Source organism: Asterias rubens, chromosome 1 (genome assembly GCF_902459465.1).
Source record: "Asterias rubens chromosome 1, eAstRub1.3, whole genome shotgun sequence".
In the NCBI taxonomy this organism is placed as follows: domain Eukaryota; kingdom Metazoa; phylum Echinodermata; class Asteroidea; order Forcipulatida; family Asteriidae; genus Asterias; species Asterias rubens.
Genome location: NC_047062.1, coordinates 30,808,134 through 30,827,020, shown reverse-complemented (window position 1 = coordinate 30,827,020; position 18,887 = coordinate 30,808,134). Strand labels below are relative to the sequence as shown.

At 39.0% G+C, this 18,887-nt stretch overlaps 2 protein-coding genes across 5 annotated transcripts in view; both read left to right on the top strand.

Moving 5' to 3' along the window:
- Positions 1 to 11,964, top strand: part of LOC117290418 (alpha-actinin-4-like) — a 50,350-nt gene extending 38,386 nt beyond the window's left edge. For all 4 annotated transcript variants that reach the window (XM_033771844.1, XM_033771819.1, XM_033771827.1 and 1 more), the window contains 7 exons: positions 365 to 523; positions 1,637 to 1,721; positions 2,561 to 2,709; positions 3,091 to 3,192; positions 3,537 to 3,683; positions 3,807 to 4,049; positions 4,812 to 11,964. In XM_033771844.1, coding sequence (XP_033627735.1) covers positions 365 to 523; positions 1,637 to 1,721; positions 2,561 to 2,709; positions 3,091 to 3,192; positions 3,537 to 3,683; positions 3,807 to 4,049; positions 4,812 to 4,970 — 1,044 coding nt within the window. In that variant the 3' untranslated portion in view covers positions 4,971 to 11,964. The remainder of the gene's footprint in view (positions 1 to 364; positions 524 to 1,636; positions 1,722 to 2,560; positions 2,710 to 3,090; positions 3,193 to 3,536; positions 3,684 to 3,806; positions 4,050 to 4,811) is intronic.
- A 495-nt stretch (positions 11,965 to 12,459) lies between these two features.
- Positions 12,460 to 18,460, top strand: LOC117290440 (sulfite oxidase-like). The gene is made up of 4 exons (XM_033771857.1): positions 12,460 to 12,800; positions 13,729 to 13,797; positions 13,958 to 14,116; positions 16,400 to 18,460. The coding sequence occupies exons 1-4, from the start codon at positions 12,545 to 12,547 to the stop codon at positions 17,662 to 17,664; spliced, it is 1,749 nt and encodes a 582-aa protein (XP_033627748.1). The 5' UTR covers positions 12,460 to 12,544; the 3' UTR covers positions 17,665 to 18,460.
- The last annotated feature ends 427 nt before the right edge of the window (positions 18,461 to 18,887 follow it).

Genomic DNA, 18,887 nt, shown 5'->3' with positions numbered 1-18,887 from the left:
TCTACGCCATTCTCTCACTGATTGTGATTTGCTGTGGATTTTTTCAAAGGTGTTGCATTATTGCGATATCGCCAAAACTCTAGAGCGTTTTTGTCCAGACAGGAAGACTGATCTGTAATTTAGAAAACACAACCTGAGAAATGTTTCATGCATGAAACGTTTCTTAGCTGTTTTTTTTTTCACCAATAATTGGGATTTGCTGTTGATACATCCAAAGGTGGTAGCGTTTTTGCAATATCGCCGAAAGTCTGGAGCGGTTATGTCCACACATGAAGAATGATCTGTAATTGGAATATACCAATCTGAGAGTAATTCGTATCTGCATTTCTTTCACTGATTGTAAATTATTGTGGATATTTTCCAGGGTTTGATCCAACCTCATGAAGACTTCAAAGCAACTCTTCCTGACGCTCAGCTAGCCTTCGACGATCTGGTGGAGATCGGCAACAAGATCAAGAACCTGTTTGCGGAACACGACCTGAATATGGACAAGTCCAATCCTTACTCAACACTCAGTGTAGAGGTATGTTGTTTAGACAAAGAGTAGAAGATGTTTTTAGAATAGATTGTTAAATTTGCATCGGGGATGAAGAATATTAATTTGTGGTTTTACCCATTCACAGATGTGTGTTAGCACTGTATACTCAGTACTTTCCCGAGTCCTGTGAAAAAATATCACAGGCATATTACTCGGGTGGGATTCGAATCCACGACCCTTGCAATTCTAGAGCAGTGTCTTACCAACTAGACTACCGAGATTGCCCGGTAGCTAGAGGCAGTTCGAATCCTATGTTTTGGCAGCGGGTACCGCAACGATCTGTAATAGATTTTAAATTTGCATCGAGGATAAAGAAAATTAGATGTTTTTAAACAAAGTACATGATTGGTAATGATGATCCTCATTTGGCATAGACTTGTGTTCATGGCCGCCTCATCCTCACATAGTAACGGGGCGCATTCTTGGAATCGCCACCATCACCTGTTCTGTTTTAATCGCCGCAATTCTCAGCTCTTGCACACTTCTACCACCCCTCTTTGTCACATTATCTATCCAACGCAGTGGAGACAAATAATGTATTACATTCAGATAGTTCCCTAGCTACCGGGGCTAGTTCGGGGGTCTAGTGGTAAGGCATCTGCTCCACCAATGCAAAGGTCGTGTGTTGGAATCTCACCAGAGTGAATTGCCTGTGGATTTTTTTCCTTCACATTGCTCAGGAAAGTACAGTGCTTAAAGACAATGGACACTATTGGTAATTGTCAAACACTAGTCTTCTCACTTGGTTTATCTCAACATATGCATTAAATAACAAATCTGTGAAAATTTGAGCTCAATTGGTCGTCGAAGTTGCGAGATAATAGTGAAAGAAAAAAACACCCTTGTCACACAAAGTTGTGTGCTTTCAGGTGCTTGATTTTGAGACCTCAAGTTCTAAATCTGAGATCTGGAAATCAAATTCGTGAACAATTACTTCTTTCTCAAAATCTACGTTACTTCAGAGGGAGCCGTTTCTCACAATGTTTTACACTATCAACCTCTCCCCATTACTTGTTACCAAGAAAGGTTTTATGCTAATAACTATTTTGAGTAATTACCAAAATTGTCCACTGATTATTTCTGTTTGATTCTCTACAGGATTTGGTCAGTAAGTGGCAAGAGGTGTTGAGGCTAGTACCGGAGAGAGATAGCGCCCTACAGTCAGAACTCCTCAAACAGGAATGTATCCTTTTGTGGCAGTATATCAGAGTTTACATTTATTTTTAATCGTTGCAGTAATGAAACCAGGAATTTCATAACAGTAACTATCACTGTAACCTGTAGGCATGTAGATAGAGTACACTGTGGTTTGACATGGCTTAGTGGTTGAGCGTCCTGGACTCGAGCTTTGGTGTTTCTGATCACCAGAGTATAGGTTCGAGTCCTGGTCCTGACACTTGTCATCCTAATAAGCAAGACACTTAACCACTATTGCTTTGGGGCTGTAGGTCCCATGTGTCATTTAAATTAAAGGCAGTGGACACTATTGGTAATTGTCAAAGACTAGCCTTCACAGTTGGTGTATCTCAACATATGCATAAAATAACAAACCTGTGAAAATTTGAGCTCAATCGGTCATCGAAGTTGCGAGAGAATAATGAAAGAAAAGTAACCCTTGTCACACGAAGTTGTGTGCGTTTAGATGGTTGATTTTCGAGACCTCAAGTTCTAAATCTGAGGTCTCGAAATCAAATGCGTGGAAAATTACTTCTTTCTCAAAAACTATGGCACTTCAGAGGGAGCCGTTTCTCACAATGTGTTATACCATCAACCTCTCCCCATTACTCGTCACCAAGAAAGGTTTTATGCCAATAATTATTTTGAGTAATTATCAATAGTGTCCACTGCCATTAAAGAACCAAGTGCACTTATCAAAAAGAGAAGGGGTATGCCCTGGTTATAGATGTTGGTGAAAAAACATAACCAGGGAAAACTCAGGCATGGGACTTGTGGATATTCAAAGGAGTGCGCTCTTCACAAAGTGTGTTAGAAATCTTGTTATTTTCCTGAGCGTACCCACAGCCAATGAACGTCTACGCTACCAGTTTGCCAAGAAGGCCAACGTGGTCGGCCCTTGGATTGAGAATGTCACCATGAAAGTGAACAACATGTACCAGGAGAAGGGTGTCCTAGAAGACCATCTTAGTCTCCTGAAGAGGATTGAAAGAGATGTGAGTACTTAACTCAATCTGCCCCTGCCTCCCCCCCCCCCCCCCACTCATCCCTCACACCCCCCAAATTTCTTTTACTCCCATAAATGGCCGACCGTGTTTGTCGACGAGGTAAAAGGAAAACCACGCAATTTCGAGTGCTACTTGTGTGGATCATTATATTCTACTTTTAAAATATCTTTTTAATCATATGCATTTTTTAACAAACGGTTACAAACGCTATTCAAAGACCAACTCGACCGATCCGAGGCAACATGTTCCTTTAAGTACATCTGTAGAGATGTTATTCGTACTGTTGTTTTCAGCTTTAGTACTTGTAGCTGTTGTGGTTTTTTAATTGTCTCTTCATTAAACAAGTTTATTATTAACTTTTTGTTGTAGGTCGTCGATTACAAGAACCACATGGACGAGCTTGAGATGTACAACCAGTCAGTACAAGAAGCTATGATCTTTGAGAATGAACACACGGAATACACTATGGAGGTAAGGTCATAGGTCAAACTCATCTAGCTAAACAGTTGTTTTCTTTCCACCCATTTTTTTCGCTTAATAAAAACTAGATATTAGTATTATTCGTAAGACCCTTCTCCTTACTGATTTGTGTGTTTTCACTGGGTTTTTGAAACGCTGGAAATAGGCAGGACACTTATTTATGCTGTGTTTGTTGCCTTTTACTGGGTTTCTGAAATTCTAGCAATCGAGGCAGGACACTTCTTTATGCTGAGTTTTTCGCCAGGAAGTTTCACTGGCCTTGGGCTTGATAAATAGTCCAGTTTAAATTTTGATCCCTGACTTATTATCAGATGTTTTTTTTTTTTAACTGACAGACAGTTCGTGTTGGATATGAGCAGCTGATGACAACAGTAAGGCGTCTCATCAACGAGATTGAGAACCAGATCCTTACGAGGGACTCCAAGGGAATCACTGAGGAGCAGTTTGAGATGTTCAGACAATCGTTTAATATATTCGACAAGGTAAGACAGACTTCATTTTAAAGACTAGTGTAATGCAGAGATTTAATTGAACATTGAACTGTATTCTGGTTTAGCGGACACAGTAACAGAGTCCTACTTATGTTGCACCCGTTTGAATCACAGGACCACACCGGTAAGCTAGACCGCACTGAGTTCAAATCGTGCCTGATGTCCCTCAGTCTCTCCCCGCCTGACGACAAATCGGGACGAAACCCTGAGTTTGACCGCATCATGGATAGCGTAGATCCCAACCATGACGGACATGTTACGTTTGAAGCCTTCTTGGATTATATGTCCCGCGAGGCCACGGACACCGATACATCGGAACAAGTTAAGGGATCCTTCAAAGTGCTGGCTGGAAATAAGGTAAGGCCCTTTCAACACTATCTCTTATCACCATGGAACAATTCCCTAGGGAGGTCCTGGGATTGTTTTTTTTTTACCCCACTGTTATGTCAGAGCACCCTCACAGTCCCTTTCACACTGCACTTTTCAAGAACACCCTGGGGTTTGACCCCTTACCTTCTACTCCAGAGCAGGGGTGGCTACTCCCCAGGATTTGCCCATAGGCCAGGTAAGATCGAGGGTAAAGCTAGGTTAAAGCGATCCAAGGGTGAAAAGGCCAGCCGTTATGCCCTGGGATTTCCCCCAGGAAAAAGAGTAGTGTGAAGTCACCCAACTGTTTGGAAAGTCATGCCCTCTACTCTAGAACTTCTACAGCATTAAGGCCGGGTTATAGTCAGTCGCGCGATGGAAATCTTGACGAGCGACACAATTTATAGTCATCGCTGAGGCCTAAAAACTGTGTCTTTTTTTTTATCGCGCGTCAAGATTTCCGCCGCGCGACCGACTATAAACCGGCCTTAACGATTCACATCGGTATTCCGAAAATATTCCGTGCCTGCGATTTTATGTTTTGAGTAATTTTTGTCTATTTTAAAAAAACGCTGCAATGAGACTCTTAGCAACACCCTCAGCAACAGTCGTAGCCGTCAATTCAGCTACGGCCTAAACCCAAGCTGTGGATAATTTCAGACTGAACCCACAAACAAAGACCGAACACAAATCTTCAAACTTGCAGACTTCATTTGAATGTAATCACCAAAACTCATATCTCTTTTCCAACAGAACTACATCACGAAAGAAGATTTGATGCGCGAGTTGCCCCCAGATCAAGCGGAGTACTGCATTGCCAGAATGGCCCCTTACCAAGGACCAGATGGCAGCCCCGGAGCTTTAGATTATATGTCCTTCTCTACCGCCCTCTATGGTGAGAGCGACTTGTAAGAGCTTTACAAATAGTACAGTGTAGTTGATGACAAAGTTATTATATACAAAGGTGAATTCATGGTACTTTTAGTTGGATGCCAACAGCTGTAGCAAGAGTGTATATTGGTTGGGTTCTTGTTTTTGTTTTTGTTTTTTTCCATTTTTGTTTTTTTCCTTTCTTCCTCTAGTACCGAACTTCTTGTTTGAGATCTGCTCTTTCACATTTAGATCATTAGGTTTTATTGTTTCTGTTTGTTGTTGTTGGTTTTAACTGATGAGTTGGACGAGAGATCTGGCATTTTTTGTTAGTAGGCCAGTTGGTGTGATAGAAGTTATGCTGTGGGCTTCTCAAATCAATATACAACGAATATTTACACAGATGTATATTACACAAATGTATCATAGATGTTTTTTCTCCCCCTCCCCCCCTTCCTGACTCATGCTGATATTTTATTAGTCAGGGTTGGGTGCTCATAGACTGGTCCCCTGTCTAACCTGCATGGCACTGGTCTTACAAACCCAATGTTTTTTTTTGGATTGACATACCAGGACCCATACCTACCAGGGCCCATAATCATAGAGCCGTTTAAGCCAAAAAAAGTAGATAAGCGCAACAAAAATATGCTTACCAGGGTAAGTAAACAGCCAAAGTACCTTGTCACATGCACAGTCTCTGACTTGTTTTGCTTAGCAAAAACTTTGTTAAGAAAAACTTTCTTCGGAAACTGCTCTATGAAGTTGGGCCCAGACTGATAGTGACACTACACACTTGGGTGGGTGTGGGTAGGCATACACATCCCAATTGGGGACCCATTACAATGTACAGAAGAGTCCCCACTTGGGTGAGGGTCCCCAGTTGGTCATTGTGTACAAAACGAATGGGAGTTGTTGTCAAAAAGTAAAGTACAACCAAAAGAGGAAAATAGGGTCCCCAGTTGGGTGAAGGTCCCCAGTTGGAGATTGTGTACAACAACCAATGGGAGTTGTTGCCAAACAGACTACAAACAAAAGAGGGACAATAGGAGGTTCCTGATTACAGAGTTTGTGTTTGTGTGTGTGTTATGCATCACCAATTTTATGGCATGCAAGGTCAAAGGTCGACTGGTAACTACCAGATTCTCAAGGCCAGTCTCTGGCTATTTTCACGGGGGCCTCGGAGTGTGGTGTTTGGGCTGGGGTACTGTTACTTCCAATGCTCCATGAGTATTCTAACAGGTGCTTGACGAACGAAGCCTTCTTTTCTCTAAGGCCAAGTTCTTGCTCAGGTTTTTCAACCAGTGGCAGCATTACAAAGTCGCTGAAGTGTTTTGGTAGATAGCAGTGAGATTGTTCACTTTTTATTGTGTCATTTACTCCCATAAAGAAGTCATAATATTCAGAAAGAAAGTCTTGCCTTTTTTTGTTCAAGACATGCTTTCAATCTTAATGCAGTTTATTGTTTTATAAGATATTCGTCAGTTGATGTTTATATTTTGTTTCATTCTCGTCACCAAACTACATATGTTTTTTTTTAGGTTTTTTTTAATAAGTAGCAAAGACCCAAACCTAATTGACTTCAAGCTTCCAGGGGGAAATTTATGAACCTCCATCCTCCCTCCAATGGTTAATTCGTACCACCCTTTTAAAATCAACTTTCTTTCCAATAAATTATTTGTAAAATAGATTTAAGATGTGCAGCATTGAAGTGACAGTGTAGCTGTTTTATATTTTCATTGAATGAATAAATGTTATTGGAGCAATGTTGCGATTTTAAAGTAACAAATAACAACAAAACAACAATTTATATGAACTTAATAAATATTTAATGGAGTCTTGTTCAGCATCTATCACAATGGTTACAAAAAGCACTTCATGTTGTCTCCCGGTTCAAGACCATGTTACTCGCATCTAAAACTCAAATTTTTTCTCAAGGATTTAAATACTCATTCTGGTGTCATACAGAATGAAGTTGGACTACTCAGCTTAGCCTCACAGACCACTCAACTGTGTCCGCTCTAACACACTTGTTTAGCGTTTAAAAAGAGTGTACAATTTTAAACTGAGCTGGCTGCAAAGAGTTGGCTCCTCATACCTGAGGCCTCCCGTTGCCTATTTCAGGCTTTTTGATGGTCACTCAGATTTGGCCACTCACATCTAAGGCTTTTTCTGGCGACTCAAATTTGGCTGCTCGCACTTAAAGCATCTCGCAGGTTACTCACATACTTCAACCTTTTTTATGTCACTTTTTTTATGGCTACTCAGTTGAGGTTACTCACATCTTAAGGCCTTTTGCTGGCTTATCAAACCTGAGACTTATTGCTTGCTCAGTTATGGCTATTCACATCTGAGGCCTTTGCAGGCTTTTCACTTTTGCCTACTTCCACATTAGACTTGTGGACAAGTCGTTAATGGTCCCACGCGGTGAGATAGTTGAGTTGTCACTGCTCTCGCGCGAACTGCTGGTTGCCGACTTCTACTCCCCATAGTCGGGCAGCGCACAGTAGTCGCGCAACCACCAGTTCGCGCGGAGAGCACCTCTTTCACTTGAGTCATTTTACTTGCTACTTGTTTTTCTGCCTACTCAGCCATAGTCAAGTAGCGAATGCATATCGGCATATAATGTATGATTTAGGCAGAATAATCACATTTGATCCTGACTTTACCCAACCCACCTCATGGACTGCTTGTATTTGATGGATTTGCTCTGTACTCTAGCCATCCACTCTTGGCATGAGACCAGGCTGATGAATCTTATCACAGTCCACACATTTTTGGGCGTTGAGTTTTAGAACAGAGTGGCAAACATTGATGGATTTGGGACAGTAAAGGGCCAGTCACACTGAAGCAATAAACGAAAACGATAACAATCACGCTAACAATGCGCACCCTCGATTGGTTGAACAAACGTGCGCGTAGTCTGCGCGAAGCAATTCAACCAATAGAACTGCTTTTGCATGTTTTGCTAAACTGATGATATCTGAAGTGTTGTCAGTGCAGTGATGTGACGTTAAACAGTTCTCTGATATCCAGTATACATCATCATGGAATCAGACCTGTGTACAACATACTCTGTTTATAGTTTGCTTTGAACCCGGTTAGTTGGTTTTACCACTTAGTTAGATAACTATCAACTTATAGTTCATTGCTTAGTTTAGATATTTAGTTATTTCAGGGATAATAGTAATGGGATTGGTTACAAGTTTGTTATATATTTCCGTTTGCATAAAAAGCAAGATTAACTATAAACAAATTCTTTAAAATTACTCATTTTTATTTACTGTTTACGACTGATGGTGATTGTTAACATTTTTGTTTGTAGATTTAAGATGTATTAACTAAATCTTAAAGAAAGAAAAAAACTATACCAAATAAGAGTTTAAAAAATGAATTATGATTATGGAAAAAAGATTTAAGCAGTGCCTTACCTCATCATTTGTACGGTAGTGGTGAGCCCCGTAATTGAGAGTTTATTCGTTAGCCACATTTTGAAATATCTAAATGTATGCTCGCAGAATTCAACAGTAATGCAAATAATAAATGGCAAAGTAGTCTGCTGAAGGGAAGAGTTAGACATTGCTGTGACAGTTAACCGGTTGTCTCTTTTAGGCGTCGTTGTACAAAATGTTTTTAAGTTTACTACCAGAAGCTGTAATCTTTGCTTGAGTCTTTGTTTTTTTGCTCGTGTAGAACTCAAAGATAATGTGACAAAACCCAGCTGTAAAATTGCATGATGAGATTTGATGTCTTGTCCAGTAGTAAAGACAACCGCCCACAATTAATTATAACTTTGCATTGGTTGTTTCAAATGGTGCTTTATAACCAGCAAATCCAGATATAGCTTGATTTCCCGTATTATTGCGTTTATTTTTATATTAGTCTCAATAGACCGTATTGAACATGACGTCACCGTTCAAATATCTGCCCTACAACATGGCGTCTATAAGCTTGGTGCGTAAGTGTGTGCGTGCATGTGCCGTAGAAATCAATCGCCAGTGAGGGAGCCATTTTGTGACGCCATATGCAAGGGCTCTATGAAACATTGAATAAATCTAAATTTATGATAGCCAAGTCAAATGGAAATTCCTGAAAGCATCAGATCCCAAATTCATGGCTCTGCACTGTCTCACCATTCTTTGCTTACAGGGTTAAGCGCTGAATTTCTGCGCTTGTTTGAGCAACGAATGCCTAGTCATGAAGGACTTCGCACAAACATAAATTCCTGAAAACCTGTGAAATATGCTAAGCACGAAATTTCCTGCTTCCGTAAGCACCAATACTATGCTTATGGTAAGTAGTGCCATGAAATTGGGCCCAGGGCAAGTTTGATGTAGAAGAGTTTAAATGTTAAATTTCTACCCTTTCCTTGGATGTTAAAATAATCTTGTTTAAGCTAATACAATGGATTTTACACTTGATTCTCAAATGTTGATCCACTCTTTAATGTATAATCATTTCATGAATTCTTTTTGTTTAGAGTTTACTATTATTGCCTTCATAATTCATATGAACGTTTATTTTCACAATTAAGAAATGTAATTTCACAACAAATTTTTTAACAGTTTGTTCATAATGAACCTCAATTCAAATAATGCAAGAAAATATATATTCTGTTGATAGTTGGGGTTTTTTGGGTACACTTTGTTTAGAGTAAACAGTAATTAGAATTAAGTGGCTTTAATCTGTGGATACAAACTGTTTGGTTGTCAAACTAATTTTTCCTGCACTAATAAATTTGTAGCGAAATGAGCTCAATGAAGTAATTTGTTAAATAAAACTCTGACAATCTAAAACAATTCCTTGAGGCTGGAGCCCTCTTGAAAAAGTCTTTAATTATTTTAGAATTAGAAACTGTACATCCTCATCAGGGCAATGTACAGCAAATCTACAATAAACAAATACTGAATCACATCATTAACGGAAACCTCCATTAAAGAAATTGAGTTAAAATTCCGGCCGCTGAAATTCTGAAACTATGCATCTTCTTTTTTCAGAGAGTGAGTCTGTTTAAATTGTCATAACTTGGGTCATTTAAGGTATTGGATGAGCGGTTGATCAGCAGCACCACTGGCTTGTAATTCAATGAAAAGCATTTGGGTTCACTGTTAAGGAAATACATGGGGGTAACAGGTGTGAGTTGGTAAAGAAAAAAAGGATGTATTGTTTCGGGTTTTTTTCTTTAATGGAGTTTTCTTGTAATTGTTGTTTTATTTGTGGCCTGTATTTTGTGTGCCTCTGACAGTAGGCAGTTAGGATGTTGCTTCAATCTTTCAATATTCTTCTCTCCTATGTCACTCCAGCCCAAATTGTTTAGGCTTGGATAAGATAGGAATGCATGACCCAGTGATAAATCTTTTTGAAAGAGAGAGGCCAACCGACGCAGCCTCAGTCTTTCGGAATCTGTACTTAAAAGGAATTTGCAGTATTTTTCGTTGGCATGAGGGTGTTTGTTGACCAAATTTATGAGATTCAAAACAAGTAAATAAACTGTTTTTTCCCTTTTTTCTTTTAATTCATCATTTTTGACTTGTATGCGTTGTAAAACACTTCACTTCCATGTCAATGTTTTGTTGTTGTTTTTTTGTTTTTTTCAAGTGATATGAAAGCCCTGAATAATTTGTCAAGCTCAGGAAAGTGAAGGTTAACTGTAAACTTATGGGCATTTTCCAAACTTGTTCCATGTCCAAATTGACGGCCTCAGCTATGGCTACTGCTGGATTTCGACATCATGCGTTGAAGTATGGGATGTCCTTAGCAACAGCCTTGACAACAGTCGTAGCCATAACTGTAGCGGCCATTTTGGATATGACTTGGGCTCAAGCTTCAGCTGGTTGGGCTCCATCTTTAATTTTGGAGCAGTTTGTTCATGTTACATACAGTGGTTCAGCATCAAACACACTGGAACCAGCCTAAATTGAGGTTGGGCAAAAGCCCCCCATGTATCTCAATCATTTTGTGACTATTTCGTTATAGAATTAGCCCTTTTTAACTTTTTGTTTAATAATCAGGATTAACAGCACCGGCATGTAGTTTTAGAATGCAACCCTTTGTTTTCAGAACCACCTAATCTACCTTTATGTAAATTGAAAGATTTAAATATAGTTATTGTTTGGGTAAAAAAAATGTAGTTTAGTTTGAATAACCTTCTGCTGCATTATGACAAACTCTTGAGTATTTTTGAAGTGGTTTGAATATGCAGAAGCATGTTGGGGAATGGAGTGTTCTCTAGTGTACCTTGCATTGTATTGAGTACTGGGGAAAACTAATAATAAAAACAATAAATTACTTATAATTATACAAATACTAAGTATTAGAATGGGAATTGGGGACAGCTTGTAATAAATAACTATTAATTTTGGTTATGAATTCAGTATGTCAATATGGTTTTGATGTTTTGTGTTTGTCTCGTTTAAGACTTGTATAATAAGTTGACACACAAAAGTTATAATTTTTGGATTTCTGTAAATAGTAGGTTGGTTTCTTTACACTGCTTTGAGTGTACTCTGTTGAAATGAAAACCCTGCTTAGTGCAACAGAGGATACAAGCGTTGTAAAGTGAACTGGTTCCAATTTTATAGAGCTGCTTATTAAGCACAAAAAAGTCACTAAGCATAACCACTATTGCTTAGCAAATACGGTTACCAGCTTGAATTCTATGGCACATGTACCATCTGCCACTGGCAGCCTGTTGTTTTTTGCTTAGCAGAAATGTGCTAAGCATTATTTTCTGCTTGAGCATCTCTGTGAACAAAATAATCAGGAGTAAACTCTAGTCAATAAGAATTCAAAATATGTTCTTAAATGCTCACTTGATTTTGTACTTTTGTGCAACAACCGATAATTATAGATAAATTAGAACAAAATAACGATCAAGTATAGTCGGGGATTTGTAGACATAACTTTTATTGTTAGTATTTTTTTTCTTTCTACATTTCAAACCATGAATTGCCAAGATGACAATAATGTTTTTCCCCCAATGTGTATTTTCTGTACTATGCAAATTGACTCATTAAACCCGCCTGCAATCTTCCCATGATCTATATTTTTCCTTTAATTGATTTGTGTTGTTTATTATTTGCGTATAGCTTTACTAAAAATAGTTCATTTTGAGAAAAGCTACAGAGAAGTTGTCTAGATAGAATAGAATATGTTATATTCTTATCCATAGTATGCCTTGGAAACTTTTAAATGGAAAAAAAAACAAATTTAATTTACCAAGAGGTGATCTTAGAATAACAAGAAACCACAACATTTTGAGGGCGGTTTTACCATTGTTAACAATTTAGTTTCAGTCACGCCCTCCCCCCCCCCAAAAAAAAAAAAAAAAAAAAAAAAACATTTGGTATTCATCACAGTGGAATGGAACTCCATAAGACAAAAAAAAAATAGATTTGACAAGTGAATTTTTTGTTTAAAACCAGTCAGACACCAGATAAATAATACATGTAGGCCTGGAGGCAAGTCTAATGAAGGATATTTCAAGAAAATCTAATGTCGGGGTTAGTCCACAAGAGGGCGCTACTTCTGACAATGCATTATCAGCAGACTATACAAACTGGTGGGAGTTGCCAAAATATTCCACTTGTTGTATTTTTGTCTGGATTTCTTCCCATAAAATGTCTCAACTACTGTTACTTGGTAGCAGAGTTGCCGTTGGGTGTTGCCGTTTAACCCGACGCAATCTCTTACCAATTAGGGACTCAAAAAGATTTGAACTGGTGGTGGCCACGTCAACAAAATGCAACGCAAACTTTGAGGGTAAACAACGTGGGTTTCACGGCCATGGTGCTGCGGGAGAAGACAGCTCGGACCCCGGTAAATGGGGAACATCATCGGGGTTACTGATGGCTGGAGCTGCGGCAGTTATTGGAGGTACTTTTACCATTGCAGCGATAAAATCAAGCAGTTAATTTGATGATAAACAGAAAGAAAAACTGTTATTAAAAAAAATACAAGAATGTTCTGGTGGTTAACACACATTGGCCTATCTTTCTAACAAAATAATCTTGTCCTCCTTTCCTTTCTCCTGTCTTAAAAAAAACAAAAAAGTTTAATATTATTTAATCAGTTAAATAGACATTTAATTTAAATATCATCAACATTTTTGCACTGTTTATGAGTTCCGTTCCGGGAGACGATAGCGGACGAAACTGAAATAGTTCTACGAGTAGTTGGTACGCAGGGGTAAGATTATTGCAATTATGCTTGTGCTAGATATTACGGATAACTTTCCGCATGGCGCCACCACTTTTTCACTCATTTTTACAAAAAGGGATATATCAATCAGGTAAATTAGATACTATATTATTTTATTTCGAATGAAAAAGTGGTGGCGCCATACGGAAACTTTTCCGATATTACCCCCCCCCCCCCATAAAAAAAATTAGGTAGTTCCGTTGTTGACTCATACAACAGCACTTCAGGCGTTCCGTCTTTAGGACCCCAGTTCGAATCAAGCCGTGGCACTATTTGGGTTTGGTCACCAATCCCTACGTGACTACTTGGATTTCTCCGGATTAATTCTCTGTGGTGAAATCCTCCCACATCTCCCTTGTCTTCTCTCCATTGGTTTCTTGGCTAGTATCAGTGATTAACTTTTCTTTTGTCCTTGGCTTCATACCCAGAATAAATAAGATGAAATAAGAATGAAAAAATGTACATTGTTGTAATGTTGTGGAAATGTTGTTAATATTTTGAATGGTCTGGCTCCCAAAAAGATCCTATTTGAGATGATAAGCTCCATTAATGATAACACCATTTAAACAAGGTATCAAATATTGTCTATAATTGTTCACTTTAGGAATTGGATTGAGTGCCTTTGTGAACAGTTCCAAGTGTGCCGAGAAAAAAGAGGCTGCACAGTCAGCAGGTAAGAGTACTTAAAATAAAAAAACAGAGCTTGAGGAGTGATGCCTTACAGGACAGACAAACAGACAAACAAGTGGACAAACAAAAATTTAAAAAGCACAATTTTTTTTATATATAAAACATTCATTGATTCAGTGAGTTATTTATTGTTTCATAAATAGGGAAAGTCATCAAGGGGCTACCAGAGTACAACCATGACGATGTTGAAAAACACAATTCACCAGAAACTGGAATCTGGATGACGTATAAAAATGGCGTCTATGATGTGACTTCATTTGTGGCTAATCATCCTGGAGGGGACAAAATCATGTTGGCTGGAGGTAAGATAAAAATAACCAGTTTGAAGAAAGTACCTTTTCAATGCCCCTTGTAGTTATTGGTAGTACCTCGATCCTCCAGGAAGTTTGGAGACTGTGCATTTTCCATCGCTGGTCCCCCCAACTGGAACTCACTCCCAACTAATGTCGGGAACGCTTCTTCAGTAGAACACTTTAAAGTATTCTCAGAAACACATCTGTTTAATAGTTCCATCTAATGTGTTTTTGATTATGTGGCTTTTAAAGGCCGTGGACACTATTGGTAATTACTCAAAATAATTATTAGCATAAAACCTTTCTTGGTGACGAGTAATGGGGAGAGGTTGATGGTATAAAACATTGTGAGAAACGGCTCCCTCTAAAGTGCCATAATTTTTGAGAAAGAAGTAACTTTCCACGAATTTGATTTCGAGACCTCGGGTTTACAACTTGAGGTCTCGAAATCAACCATCTAAACGCACACAACTTCGTGGGACAAGGGTGTCTCCTTCTTTCATTATTATCTCGCAACTTTGATGACCGATTGAGCCCAATTTTTCACAGGTTTGTTATTTTATGCATTTGTTGAGATACACCAACTGTGAAGGCTAGTCTTTGACAATTATCAATAGTGTCCACTGCCTTTAAATGTTTTTTTTTGTTATTCTCATTTTGGTTTTTGGTTGCATCTCCCTAGCGCTTTGTATCCTTCGGAAAAGGGCTCTGTATGTTTAATATACAGTTATTATTATTATTATTATTAACAATTAACCCTCTCTAAAATTTGAAACTAATTTTACAGCAAGTTGACCAATCCAGTGTCAATCATTCAACTGTGCCTAAAAAGCACAAAAAGTAGCTTAGCGCAAATGAAATGTGCTTACCAGAATTAAAGGGTACCAGCCAAAATACCATTCCACTTCTTGTTATATATGTGACTGGTATTCTGCTCAATTTTTTCTAGCAGAAATAGACTTTGGTTAATGGAACATTTGGTTGTGTTAATCCTACATAAACGTTGATGTTCACATTAAAATTAGCTAAAAGTAGCTAAGCGCAAACAAACTGTGCTTTCCAGAATTTTTGGGTACCAGCCAAAGTACCATTGCACTTCTTATTATATCTGTGACTGGTATTCTGCTAAATTTTGCCTAGCAGTAATACACTCTGGTTATTATATTTCATTTGCCGTGTATTTGAGATATCGCGATAGGAACACACATTTTTATAATTAATTAAAAAACAGTCTTATTGCTTCTCAGATTCAAAATTAGGGGCATAAATAATGATGCTGTTTTACATTAATTTGAATTGAATTGTTTTTAAAACACCTTATCCTATTGAAAGCTGATGTTGGCCTCTGATCAAAAGGTTTTTAATGCCATCAATTAAACCAAACCTATACCTTCCCTTTAAAGGCACTGGACACCAGTCTTCTCACTTGGTGTATCTCAACATATGCATAAAATAACAAACCTGTGAAAATTTGAACTCAATCGGTCGTCGAAGTTGCCAGAGAATAATGGAAGAAAAAGCACCCTTGTCGCTCAAGTTGTGTGCTTTCAGATGCTTGAATTCGAGACCTCGGCTGATTCTGAAATCAATTCAAATATTTTAAATGCAAAAAAAATGTTAAGGGCCTGGCGTTTAGACCCTAGCCGAGTCTTTATTGATATGTCAATATTTTAGTGAGAATAACTTCTTTCTCAAAGACTACATTACTTCAGAGGGAGCCGTTTCTCACAATGTTTGATACTATCAACAGCTCTCCATCGCTCGTTACCAAGTAAGTTTTTATGCTAACAATTATTTTGAGTAATTACCAAGAGTGTCCAGTGCCTTGAAGCAGCTCTATGAATTGGGCCCAAGTATGACATCTACTCTAGAATGGGGGATCATTCATTTGATTCCTGTTGGAGTAGTTTGTCGATTTGTTTTCCGCCACCAGCTGACCGGACCCGAAAATAGTATACAGTGCATTTATAACACATGAGGGTTCATTCAAACAACATTTATTTCCATATTACAGAAAGACGAAAAATACAGAAGTGCATGCAGGAAATAGACAATTATATTAAGTAAATTAACAAAAGAGGCATACAAAATGGCCATTTAATAAACAAAGGTTGATGTCACATAGAGGCTAGATTGATCTAAACCTCTGCAAATCAATCTTAACTGCTGAGCATAGTGTGATGAATACATATTTACTTTACTGACAACTCATCTTCAGATGAATCTGAATGCTTTTGGAGATCGAGCCCAGGTTTATTTTCATCGCTGTGTTTTTTTATTATCGATTTGTAGGTGGCTCTCTTGAACCGTTCTGGGCTCTGTATGCTGTGCATCAGAGCGATGAAACGCTTGCTCTACTGGAAACCTTACGCATCGGAAACTACAAAGATGATGAGAGGATACAGAAGAAGGACGTAAATGATCCATTTGCCAACGAGCCGTACCGACACCCAGCACTCACTGTCAACTCCAAGAAGCCTTTCAACGCCGAACCCCCACCAGAGCTTCTCATTGATAGCTTCATCACACCCAATGAGCTCTTCTTTGTCCGTAATCACCTCCCAGTCCCTGAGTTCGACAAGAAGAACTTCAAGCTCGACGTCGAGGTCCCAGGAAAGAAGACCATCAAGCTATCTGTGGATGAATTGAAGAAATACAAGGAGCATACCATCACCGGAACCATGCAGTGTGCTGGAAATCGCCGCAGTCAAATGTCCAACTACAAAACCGTCAAAGGTCTGTCTTGGAAGTTTGGAGCGATCAGCACTGCTGAGTGGACTGGGGTGATGCTGAGAGATGTTCTACTCAAGGCGGGTCTAACAGAGGAAGACGAGGCTAAGTTTGCTTATGTTCAGTTTGAAGGGTTGGATAAAGACCCCAATGGTGGCAGCTACGGCTCTTCTATCCCGTTGTCGGTGGCCATGAATCCATACCGTGACGTCCTCCTGGCCTACAAAATGAACGGTCAGGACATCCCAGCCGATCACGGTCATCCACTGAGAGTCATCATTCCAGGTAACATAGGAGCACGAAGCGTCAAATGGCTCTCGAAGGTCATCGTCAGCGACAAAGAGAGTCCCAGTCACTGGCAGCAGAAAGACTACAAGAGCTTCAATCCGTCCGTAGAATTTGGACAGCTCAACTATGATACAGCACCGCCCGTTCAAGAGTACCCCGTCCAGTCAGCAATCTGTTATCCGAAAGAAGGCAGCAGTGTTGACGTGGACGAGGAGAAAGTAACCGTCAAGGGGTATGCGTGGAGCGGAGGTGGACGCGGGATTCTGCGCGTGGATGTCTCCGTGGATGGTGGCCAGAAATGGCATGTTGCGGAGCTGAAAGATGCCGGTCAAAAGATCCAACGCGTCTGGGCCTGGACACAGTGGGAGGCGGAGATACCCATTCCAAAGGATCACAAAGGCAAGTTGGATATCTACTGCAAGGCTATTGATTCGTCTCATAACGTACAGCCAGATACAATGAAGGGAATCTGGAATGTCCGGGGACTGATGAATACGGCTTGGCATCGTGTCAATGTTAAGGTTGTCGAAGAAGAATAAACAGGTATAGGTGGTTGATTTGATTTGATTTGATTTGATTTGAATTGAACTTATTTTGATAAAAACCTGTCAAAAACACATACACAACAAGGGGAGGAAAGATGATGAAGTAAGATAAACTGATTTAGAACATGAGATAAATATATGGCTCAAAAATAAGGACACCCCAATAAAACCAATATTTCCATTGGGTTCTTTAAAATGCAATGATCCTTAGATTTATGTTAAGAAGTATTCAGTTCTTTCAGAGAATCAATATTCTCAATCAGCCCTGATGCCTCACGGAGGCAACGAATGGTGATTGCCTTCATGTCCGCTGGTCATTGCCTTGGTGCCAGCGGCGTAACTAGACATTTTCATTTGGTGGGGCAAGTGGGGGCAAAGATTAAATTTGGGGGGGGGGGGGCCAAAGAAGTGCAAGATTATTATTAAATATGTTAACTGATATATAGTTGATACACACCAATGCAGTTCTAAAACAGTCTACATAGTCAGCAGGTAACAAAAGATTGCGAAAACAACAAAATCTTAGAGAACATGTCATTTTGTATAAGATAAAACTTTTTTAAATTACCAACTGTGATCACCAAGTACCAATTTAGAGTTGTACACGGCATTCTCAAATAGGCTCAGTGGGTGTGTAAATACCCAAAACATAATAATATTAGGCCAAGTAAAAATAGAAAAACAGAAATTTTTAGCGTCCCCACCGGTCCCCACCCGCCTTTTTACAGGACACCTCCTTTTTTTTCTTAGGTTTTTTTTATGCACATTTTTTTTTGAAAAAGGGTTATTTTAAATGATCTCAGCAAAAACAAAATCTGAATGTCTTGTCTGAATGCCTTGACCAAACTGTTTCATTAATGTTTTGTGTATTTCAGCAGCAGAAAAAAACCAATTGATATTTGACATTCATGGCGGCAATCTTGAAATAGTAAATAAAAAGCCCCTCCTTCCTTTTTTTGAGAAACCCAGACACTAAACGTGTTTCTTTTTTTTACTCGGCCTTATTGTAACAAGTGTAAGCCATCAAAAAAAATACAGGATTGAAATTGTGGGTGTTTAATAATCACATTTTAGTTATGAAATGGATATTTAAAATAGGCCTACCTCTCAATTGCACCGCTTGCTTCAAAGGAGAAGAAATGGTTTAAGCAACCTTTTTTTTCGCTGGCCATTTTGCTGTAGTAAATTTCTCTGTAGTGCATCTGACCATGAAGGTA

Coding starts and splice junctions, on each gene's coding strand:
- LOC117290440 (XM_033771857.1), top strand. CDS start 12,545: ATGTCTCAACTACTGTTACTTGGTAGCAGAGTTGCCGTTGGGTGTTGC. Junction 13,798..13,957: donor AGAGGCTGCACAGTCAGCAG/GTAAGAGTACTT, acceptor TTTCATAAATAG/GGAAAGTCATCAAGGGGCTA. Junction 14,117..16,399: donor CAAAATCATGTTGGCTGGAG/GTAAGATAAAAA, acceptor ATCGATTTGTAG/GTGGCTCTCTTGAACCGTTC.